Raw genomic sequence first — 18,767 nt, forward strand, 5'->3', positions numbered from 1 at the left:
GAACAGCGCATGCGTGTACAGGGCACATCTGGTGGGCATGCAGGGGTTGCGAACTGGTAGTAAAACCCGCAGCAACCCACCCATAGACTAGACTAGAGGCTAAAGTTAATCAGAATTAACCCCTAATTTTGTCTGATCAGCATCTGAGGAAGAACCCAGGAATCACCTTCCTGCGATCCTAAGGTTGGAAGAACTTGAAGAAGTTTGTCATTCTTCTTCTGAGCACTTGACATGACAAATGTGATGGCTTTTGTGCCTTGATCTAAATTCTGTTGAATTTTACCTGTTTAAATCAGTGGTGACTTATGTGTCAAAGATGCTTGCAGCTGAAGATTTATTGGACGCATTTGAGTAATCAATTAAAATTTCAAAACCCACCTTTTTTATAAGTAAAATATAGTGTTAGGTTTGTTCCCTGCTCTTATTGAATATGATGTGGCTTAAAATCTGTACAGTTTCTGAATTTTCTTAAGTACTTACAAATTCCAATTGTTAAACCTGAACCAGAAAAGGTTATGCAAAGGAATATATATTTGTGTGTGGATGTTTTCTTATTTCCTGCTCAAGCAATTACAACACTTCTGAGGCCATTGGCATCAGTGATGGATTATACCCTTGTGTCATGTACATGCCTAGCCTTCATAAAATAGATTAAAGCAGCCTTCTCCAACCTCATAACATGGGAATATATGGTAACATAGAATTCTCAGCAATGTCCATTCTGTCTGTAGATTTCCAAGTCAACAATTGTGGAAGTCACTTAGATTGGATAAGCTTGGTTTAATGTTATTTTTCTGTACCTTTTTTTTGTATGTATGTATGTGTGTGTATCTATCTATCTATCTATCTATCTATCTATCTATCTATCTATCATCTATCTATCTATCTATCTATCTATCTATCTATCTAATCTATCATCTATGCATTATTTATACCTATATTTTCTATCATCTCTCTCTCTTCCCTCCCTTTCTCTCTCCCTCTCTCTTTTAAAAAGAAAAACAATGAAATACAAATGAAGATATAGGAGAAAAAAGGAGGGAATAAAAGGGAAAAGTTAAAAAACACATCAAACAAATTTATACAAAAATTAGTCCAACTTTTCCTTAGTAGATAGATAGAGAATACAATAACCTTTCTCTTAAGTTAAAATAACTAATATCAATACCTAAAAACCTCTAAAATATTAATAAGTAGTATTCAAAGAAACAATATTCATATATTCTTAGTTTCTTTAATTTAACATATTAAAGCCTATTAATTATAAATACATTATCACCATATATTTAACAATTCACAATATTTCTCTAGTCACATCAAATCTAATCCTAAAATCAAAACTTCATTTTTTTCTCCTTATCATGCAGAAAAATCTAATAGTGGACTCCAAGATTTTTCAGTAGCATTTTGAATAGCATCAATATTGTAAATATATAAAGGGAAAGGAAAGATCATTTATGAGAGATCTTTCTTGAGGAAGATCATTTATATGTGCCATGTGCAGTTTTAATAAAGATTGTATCTCAACCAGGCAAGCTTAAGATACAGTGAAGGTGAATGTATAATCTTCGGAGAAACCATATGCAGCTAAATTAAATCCAGATAAATAGTTGCTGGAAATGAATATTTAAAGGAGCAACTAGCAAACCATTATCTGCCAGAAATCCTTCCCCACAAGCCATTGCTTTCTCTTTGCACAGCTTGTTAAAAACCAATTATGTAATTTTCCAAAAGGCCAAATTATATATTCACTAGCTTTCTCATCTCTGTCAAGGTAGCAATAAATTACCTGATTTTTATAGCGAACATAAACTTATTATTCCCTATTTCTAATCAAGGTATATGGAAAGACACATGCATCAAGAAATAGTACAAAAGTGGAACAATTGTATTGATGTCGGTTTTATCCTAATGTTACAAACAAAATAATGTATGTTTGTTACAGCGCTGGTATTTAGTAGTTCTGTAGAACTGGTAGCGGAAATTTTGAGAGTTGAGAGGGAATCTGAATTTTGCAGTATCCTTCCCCTGCCATGGCCACAAAGCCATGCCCACAGAACCGGTAGTAAAAACAATTTGAATCCCACCACTGGTTTATTAGGGACTGGCCCAGGGTTGAAATAGTAGTGTACAGCCCAGACTTTGCAAAATTACAAGGAATTAGACTTTTTTCACCTTGAATGGGGGTTTTCTTTTCAGTTTGAATTTCAGAAAACATATTTCAGCTGAAGCCCAAATATAAACAAGTCTATCACATAAATAATAATCTGAAAGACAAAAGGAAGTGAAGATGAATAGACATAAATTGGCTATGTTGAGTTTCAGAGAAAATGATATTAATATATGAGTGAAACAGACAAACAAAAAAGTGAATGAGGGTCACTTTGAAAGCAGTTTGGTGAGGAAATTAATGTCGCTCATATATTTTCCTTTTAAGTCAAAAATCTGTATTCAGCTAAACAGAGTTTTAGAAGGCAACAGAAAGAAATAAAAGGTGCTTTTTGTCTTAGTAATGCATTAAGAAACAAAAGGGAAAAAATGAATGCAGAGGTATTCATTTTGCAAATGTAGTACTTATGATATTTTTGTGTCCCTACCTATAATGAAATTAGCATATATTTGCTCCAAGTGCAAACTGCTAGTAATGCAGGAAGAAAATCTAAGAGGAGCAGTGAATGGGCCCTTCAGTTGAGAAGAAATGTATTACAAGGGCAGAAAACAAACTTCAGAGCCTGACACTAATACAGAGAATGGTTTTATAGAAGATCAGAATGAGATTTATCTGAAGGTAGCTTGAAAGCCATGTCATTATCAGAAAACAGCCTGTCAACATGTCTTGCAAAATTGAAAGTAACTCATTTTTATTGGGTATCTCCTTAATAGATTGTGGGAATGCTGTAGACCAGGGGTGTCAAACTCAATTTCCTTGAGGGCCCATCAGGGTTGTGTTTGACCTCCAGGGACTGGGGTGATCATGGCCAGGGTGGGCATGACCAGCTCAATGTCACTCGTGTTGGGGGAACCTGTGGTGGCTTGAGTGCTCTGCCAGAATGAGCTCCCGAGCTCCGTTTTCAGTTGCCATGGCCTCCTACAACCCTCTGCCAGCAAAAACGGAGCTCGGGAGGGCTCACCCAAGCTCCGTTTTTGCTGGCAGAAGCACCACGGCCAGTCCTCTGTTTCCGGGACAACCCCATGGGCCAGATCTAAGTATCCCATGGGCTGGATCTGACCCCCAGGCCTTGAGTTTGACACCCCTGCTGTAGACCTATTATAACTTGATTTCAACAAAGTATGCGCTAAGATACTGCATAATATTCTGACTGATTAGCTTGTTAAGTGTAAGCTGGTTGACATGACAATTAAGTGGATATATAACTTACTTGGAAATCATATGCAAAAGTATTAATTAGTAATGTTTCATTAAACAAGAAACAATATTGAGTGAGGTGCCAGAGTTTAGGTCTAGGCCTTGTGCTCTTCAATATTTTTAATGACTTGGATGAAGAAGTAGAGCAAATGCTTAAAAAATTTGCAGGTGGCACAAAATTGGATGGAATAGCCAATGCATTAGAAGACAGAAATAATCTTGCTAAGTTAGAAAAATGGACAAAAAATAATTGAATAGAGACCCTGCAAAATTAATCATTCAAGAAACAGGCATTCAAAAGCACAAGTACAGGATGAGGATAACTGGGAATGAGAATCTTTGAAAAAGAACTTGTCATTGATCATTTACTGAATGTGAGTCAGCAGTTACAGGAATTAAAATAAGCAGTTTTGCCTATTTATTGTGGTACCAGCTGTGGTCTTGGCTAAAAAAATCCTACATTAAAAAAAGAGTGTTATATACATTTGCTGAATGCTGATATGTTTAATAAGGTGCCTACAAAAACCAGTAAAAATGGTGGACTGGCTTCGGGGGGTGGAGCCTGCCGCCGTCGGGAGCTCAACTAAGCTCCTGCCAGGACTCTGGTTCGTATATCTTATAAGATCTATAGATATCTCCCCTTTCTGGCAGAAAGGGGCAGGGAGAAGGTCAGTCGTTAGGATCTCTTTGTAATTCATAGCTTTTTTTTTTTGCTGTGAATGGAGAAGAGGTTCAACATTAGCTGAGCCTTTACTCCGGCCAGTTTTCCGCGCTGCCTTTTTTGCAGCCTAGGCAGATTGCCCCCCCCCCCCCCAGGACAAAGCTAAGCTATTTAAAAGTCAATCCGGGCGGGGACCATTCCTGAGGAATTTCTTTTATTACTATCTAAAATACCAGCTTCAATTTCGCAAAAGGCTCCCTTCCTTTTTTAGCTGCGTCACAAGATGGCGATCTCGTAGTTTTTGTGTTTGATGTGACGTACTTAGCCAGCCCTACCCTCCTGAAGGCTTCTCTGTACTAATTGCTAAAAGATTAACTGAGGGGAGCAGAGACTTTGATTTTTGGCTCGCTTGATTGCTTGTCTTTTATTTCTACTTTGCAATGGCTCCCAAATCTAAACAGAAGCGCTTCCTTAATAACATATCTCTAAAAACTGCTATGAAGCCGCTACCCTTGCCTCCCACACCCTCCACGGGAGATTTGTTAACACAAGAATTTCTTCTCAAAACGCTTAATGACTTCAGACAGGAAATTAATCAACTGATATTGGATTTATATGATCAATTTGATGCTAAAATTGCTCAGGCAAAGAAGGATATGATCGGAGTAATGACAGTCATGACAGATTATATTGCTGAAGCGGAGGACAAATTGGAACTTTTGGAAGAAACTAACCTTAATTTGATATCCAAAATTCAAACGTTACAACAGGAAATGGAAAATGCTCAAAAACAACTTGTCATGATAAATTATAATAAGACTGCCTTTGCAATAAGGGTTAGAGGACTGTGTGAAAACCAACAGGAGAATTTGAAACAGATCTTCTTTGAGGCTTTCAGCCGCTTGGTGGGAAGTCCGGGATTTAACTTTGATTGGCAGATTCAAAGAATTTACCGCCAGAATTCCTGGGTAGCAAAACAGCGACAGCTTCCGAGGGACATAATAATATACTTTACCACAAGGGAATCCAGAAATGAGATAATACAGAGGCTTTACAGCAAGAGGTTGAGAATTGACGGACAGGACTTGATTGTTTTTAAAGAGATACCATTTCAATTATTAAGAATAAGGAAAGAGTACGCTTTCTTAACCGAAGAACTCAGAAATTCTCAGATTCCATACAAATGGGAAGTCCCAGCTGGTATTACAGTTACATTTGGCAACCAAAAACACCGCATTAACTCTGTCTGTGAAGCCCGAGAATTTTACTACGAGACCCTGAAGGCGGGACTTCCTGATTCATCCGGACCTGGAGAGAGACAAGGAGAAGGAGAAGACAAACAGCGAGACACGTGGCTACAAGGCGGAGGGTGTTGCTTTCCTCTTCCGGAAGGGCAGAAGACTAAAGAATAAAGACTAAGCGATGTTCTTAAAGCTTTATGATTTCCGTCTGGGATAAAATGGAAAAGTGGTATATTGATGATGAGACATGGAGACTGAAAGAAGCGTTGCTGATTGTGGACACATATTGTATATAAGATTTGTCTGAATTCTAACTCAAATTGCGCATGAATTATTTTCTTAGGCGAGGAGAGCGGAGATTGCGATCTTTTTGAGTTGTGGTCTGGGACGAACGGAGTTGGGAGGCGCGTGGGAGAGGGAAGGGTAGCGAAAGCTTAATTAGACTACTTGGGGCTAGAATGCAAGCTGATATTTGTTTGAGTTGCTATTTCAATATAAGGTCAAGAAAGATTGGTCGGAGAGTCTTCAGGAAAGTGGAGTAAATATGGGAGGAGCAATGGACGCGGATAAAATATATATATGGACATGGATAAAGGCAGGGTGGAAGGTAAAAAATTTACATGTGGAGGTGGGTAAGGATAGAAAGGGAGGTGTTGGAAATGAAAAATGAAAGAAGTACTTGAGTTTAATGGTTTTATAGAAAGGTTTGGATATTCGGATAAAAAAGAGAGAAATTAAAGGTTTGAATAGATAGACAAAGCAATGAGACTTTTAGTTGGGGAATCCTAATTGATCAACTTACCTGGCTCTAATATAGTTTGAAACCCTGCAAGTAGTAAAATAATCGAAATTTGGAATGAGCTACATTGTTTAAGATTTACAGATAATGGGAAGCTGTGTTAACGTAGTGGGTTTATTGACCCTTCTCTGTTTCCCCTTTCTTTTTAGGTGTGTGTGTATTTTTTATTATTCTCTCTTTTTTTTTTTTTTTTGGCTTTTCTTTTCTTTTCTTTTTTTAATTTTAAAGTTAGCTGGCCTTATTATACTCAAATGCTTGTTAAAGAATTATGCCGGGTATGGGACCTGCGAAGCCGTAAGGGGGTTAGGGAGGGGGGATTATAGGGGGGAGGGTGGAATTACAGTTTCAATTCTTAGAACAATAAGAATTCACTTGTATACTGCGGCTCGTTTTCCTTTTTTTTCTTCTTTTTCTCTTTTATTCTTTTAAAAAAAAAAAAAAACTGATGGATACACCAAAGCGAGGAGAAGAGGGAAAGAGGAGGGAGAAGTAAAGAGGGAGTGAGAGGGAATGTAAGGAGGGTGAGATGGAGGGAGGGGGAGATGTCTGAGGGGGAAGGGAAGTAGAAGAGGGGAATGCTGGAGGGGTGAAATGAAAGTTGGAGGGGGAGAAGAGAGGGTGTATGGGGGATTGAAGTGTTATGTTGGGGGGTTTTTTGTTTGTTTGTTTGTTTTTTTTCTCTTTGTTTTTTTGTTACGCACAGTATATAAGTGATTGTATAAAATGAAAATGAAAATGAAATAAATAAAATGTATTTGAAAAAAACCAGTAAAAATGCAGGTTGGTTTATAAAATCTATACTATGGTACTTATACTACATGCTTTATGTAGGATGAAATTTATAATCACTTGTTACAAAGAATTGTAGACGAAGGATAGAGAAACATAACATGATGGGAGACAAACCCTGATTATATCTGAAAGAGGTGCTAAATAATTATCCAAAATGCATCCCTAAAACTATGCATATTGTTATAACAGCATATCTGAGATGTAGTCCCCACCTCTCTGTCATAGACATGTTGTGGCAATACTTATGAACAATTTAAAATGTACAATTTAAGGGAGCCGAGGTGGCGTAGTGGTTAGAGTGCAGCACTGCAGGCTACTTCAGCTGACTGCAGTTCAGCAGTTTGGCTGTTCAAATCTCACTGGCTCAGGGTTGACTCAGCCTTCCATCCTTCCAAGGTGGGTAAAATGAGGACCCGGATTGTTGGGGGCAATATGCTGACTCTGTAAACTGCTTAGAGAGGGCTGAAAGCCCTATGAAGCGGTATATAAGTCTAACTGCTATTGCTATTGCTATACAGTGAATACAATCAATGCTGAAAATACACAGTAATTGCCATTAAACTTTAGATTGGGGTGAAAAACTCATGGCCCACAGGACAGATGTGGCCCATTGGGTGCTTAGATCTGGCCTGTGGGGCCACCCTGGAAACAGTGAAGGACTGGCCTGTGGTGCTTCTGCCAGAAAAATAGAGTATGGCCAACCAGAGCTTGGTTTCTGCTGGCAGAGGGTTGCAGGAGGCCATCGCAGCAGAAAACGGCAATCTCCAAGGCAATCCTCCTGAGCACCGTTTTCTCTGGCATAGAGTTGCAGGAGGCCATTGAAGCCGAAAACTAGCTAGGGAGCCCATTTTTTCTCGCAGAGTGCTCGAGCCTCCACAGGCGCCCCCGAACAAGTGATGTTGAGCTGGTCATGCCCACCCTGGCCATGCCCACCCCTTGAGGTCAAACACCACCCTGATGCAGCCCTCAATGAAATTGAGTTTGACCCCCTCGCTTTAGATGAACAAAATATTTGAACCAATGGAATAATTCATTTCCTCCCTGGTGTGTACCAAGGACCTGTGGGTAGCCAGAAGAACTGAGGCGGAGACAGGAATAAAAGGCTAACAAGTTTATTCCCTTAAAGTACAATCTAACAGTTCAGAACCGGCTTAGATAGGAACGCACGCTGCTCGTTTGGACAGCTCCCTATTTATACATGAGCTGTCAAACGATCAGCCAATCAGCTGTCGAGCGCTTCCCGCTTAAACTCTTGGTCAGCGCATGCTCAGAATACAACACTCCTCCCCCCTACGTTCGCGCAAGTGTAGTCTTGTAAGTATGCTGGATGCCGCCTGATGCGGCCGGATGCCCTAGGCCCTTCTGCACCGCTTGGAGGCTCTGGTTGTTCGCCCGAGGATTCTGCATCGGAGGACGGAGATCGCCCGGGCCGTCGAAGAGCGAAGGACGGTGCTGGCCCACCAAGTAAGTCGCCGCTTCGGTTTTGGGCTCCGGCTGCTTGTCCTCTGTCGGCCTCCTCGTTTCTGGTCCCTACGTTGTCCGTCGGGGTTGTCAGACTGGGTAGGTCGGTTGACGGCTGCTGGCTTGTTGGTGGTTGGCGCCTGCTCCGCAACTGGTCGCAGTGGCGTTTCCAGACTCTGCCGTTGAGGAGCCTGACCCTGTAGGAGCAGGGCCCGGTCTGGTCAGTTATTACGCCCGGTAGCCACAAGGGATGCCCTCCATAATTCCGGGCGTACACTGCCTCCCCCTGGACGAAGGTGCGGGACCCACCCTGGGAATCCAAAGGTGTTGGGGTGGAATAGGCAGGGTGCAAACGGTCAAGGGTTGTTCGCAACCGGCGTCCCATGAGGAGCTCGGCTGGGCTCGTATTGGATTCTGGTGAGGGCGTGGAGTGATGGGCCAGCAAGAAGGCGTCAATGCGTTCTTGCCAGGGGAGGTGGTCCATTTTGGAGAGGGCTTCTTTGACTGACCGCACGGCGCGCTCTGCCAGGCCGTTGCTGGAGGGGTGGAACGGGGAGGTGAGGGCATGTCGAATGCCCAGGGAAGCTAGGAAGGCCTCAAACTTGGCGGCTGTCAGCTGTGGCCCGTTATCTGAGACCAACACGTCGGGTAGGCCATGGGTGGCAAACAGGTGGCGCAGGGTCGCGATGAGCGCGTCTGCCGTTGTGGAGGACATGTGGACGACCTCGACCCATTTCGAGAAGGCGTCCACAGCAATGAATAGCATACGGCCCTGAATGGGGCCTGCGAAATCAACATGAACCCGGGACCAGGGAGTGGATGGGGGCTCCCACGTTCGCGGCTCGGCTTTTGGCGGCAACGCTTGGGCGCTCTGGCATTGCGAGCACCCGGCGACATGGTCGGCTATGTCTTGGTCAAGCTTGGGCCACCAGACGTAGCTTCTGCCTAGGGCTTTCATCCGGACAATTCCGGGATGTGCGTAATGCAGCTGCCGCAGGACAGTAGTCCTCAGTGAGGCAGGCACGACTACTCTATGGCCCCATAGTAAACAGCCGCGCTGGACGGAGAACTCCGCCAGGCGTGCTTTGAAGGGCAGGAAAATGGGGTCTACGGGGTCTTTCGGCCACCCTCGCCTAACCCAATCTAGCACCCGGGATATTACCTGATCCCTTGCGGATGACCGGGCGATGTCGGCGGCAGAGATTGGAAGGTTGAGGTCGTCGATAAGGAACACAGGGGCCACAGCAGCAGGGTCTTCATCAGCTTCTGGCAGGGGGCAACGGCTGAGTGCGTCGGCATGAGCGATCTGCTTCCCCGGTCGGTGGTGCAACAGATAGTCGTAGGAAGCCAGGAACACAAACCAACGAGTCATGCGTGGAGATAGGACCTGTGGGGCAGGCCGATCTCCGGCCAGCAAACCCAGTAGGGGCTTATGATCAGTGACAATTTGGAAGGGGCGGCCATACAAATAGTGATGGAAGCGGCGAACCCCGGCCACAATGGCTAGAGCCTCTTTGTCAATTTGCGAGTAGTTGCGTTCAGAGGCAGAAAGCGTGCGGGAAAAATAGGCGACTGGCACCTCTGCCCCACTGGGTAGCTGGTGACAGAGAACGGCGCCCACTCCATAGGGTGAAGCGTCACAAGCGAGCACGAGGGGCAAGTGTTCGCTGTACTGCACTAGGACATCGTTGGAGATGAGCAGGTGTTTGACAGCTAGGAACGCGGAGGCCTCTCGGCGGCCCCAAACCCAGGGGGCACCTGAATCTAGGAGGCGATGAAGTGGCTCAGCTACCATTGCCTTATGTGGAAGGAAGACAGCGTAAAAATTGAGTAGGCCTAAAAAGGCCTGTAATTCAGCTCTGTTAGTTGGAGCAGGGGCCTCCAGGATGGCTTTGATTTTGGCAGCCGTGGGGTGGATGCCACTGCCATCGATAAGGAAACCAAGGAATTCTATCTGGGATACCGCAACCTGGCACTTGTCTCTCTTAACCTTCAGTCCCACTTGTTGGAAACGTTGGAGAACCAAGCGCAAACGGGCCATGAGTTCGTCCATGGAGGTGGCTGATACGAGGACGTCGTCAAAGTAGGGGACGACGCCTCGGAGTCCTTGGAGCAACCGCTCCATCAAACTCTGGAACAGTCCTGGGGCAATGCTGACCCCAAACTGCAGTCTGCGGCAACGGAAAGCGCCCCGGTGTGTGATAATCGTCTGTGCTTCCGCTGCTTCATCGTCCACTACCAGCTGTTGATAGGCTTGGGCGAGGTCGAGCTTCGCGAAAACAGTCCCCTCGCCCAAGGTGTGCAGTAAATGTTGGACCACTGGCACCGGGTATGCGTTGGACGGCAAGGCACGGTTGATCGAGCAGCGGTAGTCAGCGCAAATCCTTACGCTGCCATCTGGCTTGATGGGTAACACAATGGGTGTTTCCTACCGGGCATGGTCCACTGGCTCCAAGACGCCTTGAGCCACCAGCCTGTCCAACTCAGCGTCCACTTTCGGTTTGAGTGCGATGGGCACTCGGCGAGGCTTCATTCGCACCGGCTGTACTGACGGGTCAAGGTTAAAAGAAACTGGTGTGCCTGTGTACTTGCCTAGGGTGCCGTCAAATACAGCTGGAAACTCGTTAACCAGGCAATCGAGTGCAGTTGCGCTGAGGTGGTGGATTCCGCTGATCTGCAGACCCAGGGACTGGAACCAGTCAAGACCAAGAAGGCTGGGCAGCCGTCCCTCGACTATGATGAGGGGTAACCGGCCGTCAAACCCCTTGAACTGCACTCTGACCTTACGGGTGCCAATTATTGGAATCAGGTTGCCCTGATAGTCTCTTAATGTGAGATGACAGTCTTGTAGCTGGCGTTTGGATAGCTGCGGCAAAAGGCGTTTGATTGTGCTCCACGACACTATGGACGTTGCGGAACCGGTGTCGAGCTCCATCTCACAGGGCTTCCCTTCTAACGTAACCGTCAGTTGAATCTTCTTTTGAAGATGGTGACAAGAGAGACCGTGGTTAGAGTTCCGGAGAATGGCATGGCAGTCCATTTTGGCTTTTTTGGGGCCCTCTGTCCGGGTTCGATATTGCCGAGACCGCTCGGCTTGGGACTCGGAAGAGGACATGGGCTGCGCTGCTCGGCACACCCGAGCGATGTGGCCCTTCCTGCCACACCGCTGGCAGAGGGCTTGCCTGAATCTGCACTCAGCTCTTTCGTGGTTGCCTCCGTACCCACTACATGCAGATTTAGGTTTGCCCTTCTGCCGTTGCCAGCTCTTTCTGTTTGCCTCATCAAGGTGGTTAATGTCCTCATTAAGGGTTTCAGCATCGGAATCTTCACTTTCCGAGTCTGGCTGACCGGTCACTGTGTTAAAGGCATTGGCAGCCTGCGCGGTATTGGCGGACCGGGCCTTCGCGATGGTGGCTAGGGAAGCAGCAGCCATCTCGGAAGCCCGAACTTCGTCAAATGCGGTTTGGAACGACAGATCTGTTTTTGTTAGTAGCCGCTTCTGTAGCTTGAGGTCTCGGAGGCCACACACCAGGCGGTCGAGGAGAGCTTCATCCAAATCCCGGAACTCGCAGTGGAGGGCGGCCGATCGTAGGGCAGCAACGTATGCGCTAACGGACTCCCCCTCAGCTTGGCTTCGCTGATGGAACGCGTGCCGGCGGGCTATTTTGGACGGGGACGGAGCATAACGGCTCGTCAGCTTTGCCATCAGCACGGGCCACGGAACGGCCTTGATGGGGTCAGGAGCTGTGAGAGCCCTGGCTGTGTGGAAAACGTCTGTGCCACAAACGGACAAGAAAAACGCGCATTTCCGCTCGTCCGTCAGCTCGGTGAGGTCGTGTGCGACCAAAAAACATTCAAACCGAGCCGTGTAAGACTCCCATGTCTCAGAGCCATAGTTGAATGGCGCGAAATTTAACGTGGCCATTCCTGTCAGAGCCAGCGACGTCTCGTCGCGGTAGAATTAAGCGCGGTTCTAGTGACTCAGCGAGTGACTTCAGCAGTAAGTGACTTCAGCTTCTCGCACCTCAGTTTGGCAATCCCACCTTCGTCGCCAGTGGTGTGTACCAAGGACCTGTGGGTAGCCAGAAAGTTCTTCTGGCTACCCACAGGCGGAGACAGGAATAGAAGGCTAACAAGTTTATTCCCTTAAAGTACAATCTAACAGTTCATAACCGGCTTAGATAGGAACGTGCGCTGCTCGTTTGGACAGCTGCCTATTTATACAGGAGCTGTCAAACGATCAGCCAATCAGCTGTCGAGCGCTTCCCGCTTAAACTCTTGGTCAGCGCATGCTCAGAATACAACACTCCCTTTGTAATGTAGGGCTTGCCAGGGTGTCATCTGAATGAAGGAACATAGGAAGATCATCATATTCTGAGATTACAAGTTAGCTAGTAGAAAAGATCAACAGAGAACTGAAAGAGACATAGAATACAATATGCTCTATCAATTTGGATAAAATAGATAATATAAGGAGTTGTATCCGATAACTTTCAAGTACTGTATAACTACAAACCCAAACTTCATTGAAGCAGTTAGCATAGGGCAGTGATGACGAACCTTTTCGGGACAGAGTGCCCAAACCGGAACACATGTACATGTGCATCAGGGGTGGGTTCCTGCCAGTTCTAACCTCTTTTATAGAAAAGGTTCCACAAATCTACCATGCTGCTTAGAACCGGTTCCAGCTCCCTCCCTCTGCCCATCCACACCACGCTTGCCCCACCTACCACTCACTGATTGGCTGGCTCACCAATCACCCCGCCCGCCTCTAAGAGTCCTATCTAAATGTTATAGCCCAGCAACAGCCTCTGCTGCATTCTAATTGGTCGGGCGAAGCACAGCCTGTGATTGGAGGTTCTAATGACAGTTGGTGACCTGAGGGTATAAATACCGGACAGTTGTAACGGATTTCTGAATCGCTTGTCATCTTGTCATCTGGTACTAATAAACATCATTACTCTCATGATCCATGGCTCCTGCGTTCTTTTCACCCCCAATCTTTAAAACTGGCGACGAGGATGGGATAGTGATTCCCGCAGAGCCTGGAATAAGAACAAAACTAAGCAATAAGCCAGTCGCAACGCAACCAAGCAAACGCGAACAGAAAATACTTTGAAGACCTGTCAGAGCTGCAACAGCAGTTGCCTCGCCTCAGGTTTCGCCTCCGATCACGCCAACCTGAGCAGATCCACAGGTGCGGCCTCCATCAGTCACAGGGATGGGCCACCACGCTTAACCTTGGCTGGAGCCGCTGCCTCTGCTCAGGGACGAGCTACAAATCGTGTTGGCTCAACCATGGCTGAAGCTGCCTGTCTGCCTGCCTCTCTGCTGCGAAGATCTACCAGACACAACTCTAGAGTCTATCCGGTCTACTGTTAGCTACTGTACAAACGTTCGTGTTGCAATAAACGGTTACTGTTGCCTAAGAAGCCTCTGATTCTAGCATACAGCTTTCCAGCCTGCTCTACTGCCTCCTGAGAAGCCATAGACATAGACGCTGCAGTCTTGCTTCCTCCAGAGCCAACCGCTGCTCCACCTGGGTTTTCCACAGCTGCCAGCCTTCCAAGGCCATTTGCATTACAAAGCTGCCTGCCTCCCAAGGAGCAACTCTGGCCACTCAAAAGCCTGCCTGCTGCCTTCCAAACGATCTCCGCTCTCTAACAGAAGCCTCCACAGCCGTTTCAGAAGCCTACCATTCTCTGCAGCGAAAGTCAGCAAAGCCAATCCACAAAGTCGCTAATCTCTTCAACCCTGCCAGCATGCCGATCGAGCAAAGCCAATACACAAACTTACAAGTTATACTGCCTCCCTGCCGCTGCTGGCTGCTGTTAGATTCAGGAGCGAGCCAAAAAGACTTGATTGAAGGTCCTGAACCAGTTAACTGGTGGGGGGGAATGCAAATGAGTATATGTAAATGGTGTATATGCAAATAGGAATATGAGGATGGAGTGTCTGGTTAACTGGGGGGAAGGAGAGAACACAAATTTGTAAGTGTTGAACATAAACACAAGAACACAAAAATGCAAATAAATTGTAAATGTTGAACATGACACAAGAAAATGCAATTAAATTGTAAATGCAATAAATAAATAGATAAAAAAATGCAAACAAATAACACGCTAATTGACACGTATGTAAATAACTGGGGGGAAGGAGTGTTATAGCCCAGCAACAGCCTGTGCTGCGTTCTAATTGGTCGGGCGAAGCACAGCCTGTGATTGGAGGTTCTAATGACAGTTGGTGACCTGAGGGTATAAATACCGGACAGTTGTAACGGATTTCTGAATCGCTTGTCATCTTGTCATCTGGTACTAATAAACATCATTACTCTCGTGATCCATGGCTCCTGCGTTCCTTTCACCCCCAATCTTTAAAACTAAACCTTAAAGTCTTAAAGCTGTCAAGTTTGAACACCCCTGGGTTTTTTTTCCTAAAGAGTTAGGGGTGCAAGGGTCTGGTAACTTGACAGCTTTAAGACTTGCGTGCTTCAAATGCCAGAGTTCCTGAGCCAACATTTTGGTTGCTAAGCAAGAGCGTTGTTAAGTGAGTTTCACCACATTTTACAAGTTGGCTATGCCCACGCAGTCGCGTGGCTGCCAAGCCACTCCCACTCAGTCACATGGCTGGCAAGCCACTCTCACCCAGTCACATGGCCATCAAGCCACTCCTACAAAGCAGGCCACACCTACAGAAGATGTTCTAAAAATTTTTGAAACCCACCACTGATGTGCATGCATATGTGAGAGCCAGAGCATTGGAAACCCCAAGACCAGTTGGCTGGTGCGCGCGTGCCTGTTTTTTCAGCCATTTTTTGGCCATTTTTTCCGCCATTTTCAGGCTGTTTTCAGGCCAATTTTTGGCTTGAAAACAGTCTGAAAAATGGCCTGAAGGCCCCCAAAATAGCCTGTTTTTTTAAACCAGTAGAGCAGCTGGTGACAACACAAGTGCCCACAGAGGCATGCATGCCACTTCTGGTGAACCTATGCCATGTGTGCCATAGGTTCGCCATCACGGGCATAGGGAATGCCAGTGGAGGACAGAAGGAGAGCCAATGAAGAGGAATATTTGTAGTTGAAATGAGGAGTTCTTGGTGCTTTCTGAGTTTGGTTGTTTTTTTGCAGAAGTCTTAGAGATCAACCCACTAACATTTACAACGACAGCTACTAGAATACAAATGGACATCAATACAATAGCAGACTTGGAAGGGACCTTAGAGGTCTTCTAGTCCAAGACTATATCATTTCAGACAGATGGCTATCCAACATCTTCTTAAAGACTTGCAGTGTTGGGGCATTCACAACTTCTGGAGGCAAGCTGTTCCAAATTTCTGTGAGGAAATTTCTCTTCAGTACTAAGTTGCTTCTCTCCTTGATTAGTTTCCACCCATTGCTTCTTGTTCTACCCTCAGGTGCCTTGGAGAATAGTTTGACTCCCTCTTCTTTGTGGCAACCCCTGAGATACTGGAACACTGCTGTCATGTCTCCCCTAGTCCTTCTTTTCATTAAACTAGACATACCCAGTTCCTGCAACCGTTCCTCATATGTTTTAGTCTCCAGTCCCCTAATCCTCTTTGTTGCTCTTCTCTGCACTCTTTCTAGAGTCTCCACATCTTTTCTACATTGTGGCGACCAAAACTGGATGCAGGATTCCAAGTGTGGCCTAACCAAGGCATTATAAAGTGGTATTAACACTTCACATGATCTTGATTCTATCCACCTGTTTATGTAGCCTAGAACTTTGTTGGCTTTTTTGGCAGCTGCTGCACACTGTCGGCTCATATTTAAATTGTTGTCCACTAGGACTCCAAGATCCCTTTCACAGTTACTACTATTGAGGAAGGTACCATCTATACTGTAGCGGTGCATTTCGTTTTTCTTGCCTAAATGTAGAACCTTACTCTTTTCACCATTGAATTTCATTTTATTAGATAGTGCCCAATGTTCAAGCTTGTCAAGATCCTTCTGTATCTTAAGCCTAACTTCTGGAGTGTTGGCTATTCCTGCCAGCTTGGTGTCAACTGCAAATTTGATGAGTTCCCCATTTATTCCCTCATCCAAATCATTGATGAAGATATTGAAGAGTACTGGGCCTAAAACAGAGCCTTGGGGTACTCCACTGCATACTTTCCTCCATCTAGATGCAGTTCCATTGAGGACTACACATTGAGTGCAGTTGGTCAGCCAGTTACGAATTCTTCTTGTGGTGATGCCATCTAACCCACATTTTTCTACTTTATCTAGTAGTAGGTTATGGTTCACTTTATCAAATGCTTTCTGAATTCCAAGTAAAATGTATTGATGGCATTCCTCTGTTCCACTAATTTTGTCACTTTGTCAAAGAATGCAATAAGATTAGTCTGGCATGATCTGGTTTTGACAAACCCATGTTGGCTTTTGGCTATTACTTTGTTTACTTCTAGATGTTCCCTAATTCGTTGCTTGATTATCTTTTCCAGAATCTTTCCTGGTATGGAGGTCAGGCTGATAGTCTGTAGTTTCCTGGATCTATTTTTTTTCCTTTTTTGAAGATGGGAACCACATCAGCTCTTTTCCAGTCCTCTGGCAGTTCCCTGGTGCTCCAGGATCTCTGAAAGATATAGTTCAGTGGTTCTGATATTTCGTCTGCCAGTTCCTTCAAAAACCTGGGGTGTAATCCATCTGGTCCTGGTGATTTGAAATCAAACCACTCTCCTTACTAGCACTGATCATTTACCTAGTTTGAGTAATGAATTGTCTGCAAGGAAAAAAAACAAGTTGAGAGAGCACCGAGGACTCCTCAGAAGTAGAGCTGCTACTAAGACAATGATCAGATGAATGAGATTTGAGTCCGGGCCTAGAAACTAACTTGAAAAAAACATCTCAGACAAGAATGTACTTAGTCCACACACGTATAAAGTGAAGGAAGAGGAAAGGCTATTCAGATTTGCAAGATTCTGCTACTATAGCTATTAAAACAAAAGTCTTGACACAAATGGAGTTGGTGTCTTAGTTTGATCTACTTTATAGGGCCAACAATTGACAATTTAAACCTGGAATGATATGGGAAGGAATACAATGTGAAAAGGGTTCCAAGTGCATTACTTGAAATACTGACAACAGTTAGGATAGGAGCCTTCACTGCAAGAACACATAGATGTTGATAGGAAACTTTATTGAAAGAACGCGCTCTACATGGGGCTGCCCTTGAAGAATGTTCGAAGACTTCGGTTAGTCCAGAATGCAGCCGCGTGAGCGATTGTGGGTGCACCTAGGTACACCCACGTCACACCTATCCTCCGCGAGCTGCACTGGCTACCCATTAGTCTCCGGACCCGCTTCAAGGTGCTGGTCGTTACCTATAAAGCTCTTCATGGCATCGGACCTGGGTACCTGAGAGACCGCCTCCTGACGATTATCTCCCATAGACCGATTACATCTCACAGGTTAGGTCTCCTCCGGATTCCATCTGCCAGCCAATGTCGGCTGGCGACTCCCCGGGGGAGAGCCTTCTCTGTTGCAGCTCCAGCCCTCTGGAATGACCTCCCCGTGGAGATCCAGACCCTTACTACCCTCCCGGTCTTCCACAAAGCCACCAAGTCCGGGGGGCTTGTGAAACATCTAGCCCCACGGAAATTGTGAATGTTGCGTCTTTTTTAAAGTGTTGTCTTTGTCTATTTATCCCCTTTCCCCTGTCTATTGTGAGCCGCCCGGAGTCCTCCGGGAGTGGGCGGCATACAAGACAAATAAAATGAAATGAAATGAAATGAAACATATGGGCACTGATTAGAAAACCATAACTGTGGGCTGTCAGTCCTAAGAAACAAAGAAAAACTCAGCTGATAAGAGATCCTTAAATCTAAATCAGAATACTTTAAAAGCAGGGGTGAAAATCAACAGGTTCTGACAGGTTCTAGAGAATCAGTAGCGGAAATTTTGAGTAGATCGGAGAACTGGCAAATACCACCTCTGGCTGGCCCCCAGATTGGGGTGGGAATGGAGATTTTGCAGTATCCTTCCCCTGGAGTTGGGTGGGAATGGAGTTATTTTCCCCCCTGCCATGCCCATCAAGCCATGCCCACAGAACCGGTAGTAAAAAAAAATTGAATTTCACCACTGCTTAAAAGGAGCAGATAAAACAGACACAAATGAAATCTCAAAGAACAAAAGATTGCAGCCTTTAAAAGCCAAAAGTAGAAAACAAGCAAGTAGTAACTACAAAGGAGAATAAGCACAGAGAACTCAAAGCACCTGAAAGAGCTGGAGCTGATGATAGAAGTCAAAGATACAGCAGGTAATAGAGCTGTAACAGGGCTACTAGGACACCAGAGTCATAAGAAGCTGGAGTTAAGGCAAACATAGACACGCGGTTCAAAAAATACATCACAAGCGAAAATATTGGTATTTTGGAGAATGTATGAAACATATTTTAAGAGAATATATATTATACATTTCTCTCTATATGTTC

General features: G+C 45.2%; 1 protein-coding gene across 1 annotated transcript; it reads right to left on the minus strand.

Annotated features, from left to right (window-relative positions):
* Positions 1 to 7,387: 7,387 nt before the first annotated feature.
* LOC116524019 (uncharacterized protein K02A2.6-like) lies at positions 7,388 to 12,246 on the minus strand. Its single transcript, XM_032239116.1, is given in 4 exon segments — positions 7,388 to 7,393; positions 8,395 to 8,607; positions 9,226 to 11,298; positions 11,851 to 12,246. Coding segments are annotated over 4 exon segments (2,688 nt in total).
* Positions 12,247 to 18,767: the final 6,521 nt, after the last annotated feature.

The sequence above is a fragment of the Thamnophis elegans genome, chromosome 2 (assembly GCF_009769535.1).
Source record: "Thamnophis elegans isolate rThaEle1 chromosome 2, rThaEle1.pri, whole genome shotgun sequence".
Lineage (NCBI taxonomy): Eukaryota > Metazoa > Chordata > Lepidosauria > Squamata > Colubridae > Thamnophis > Thamnophis elegans.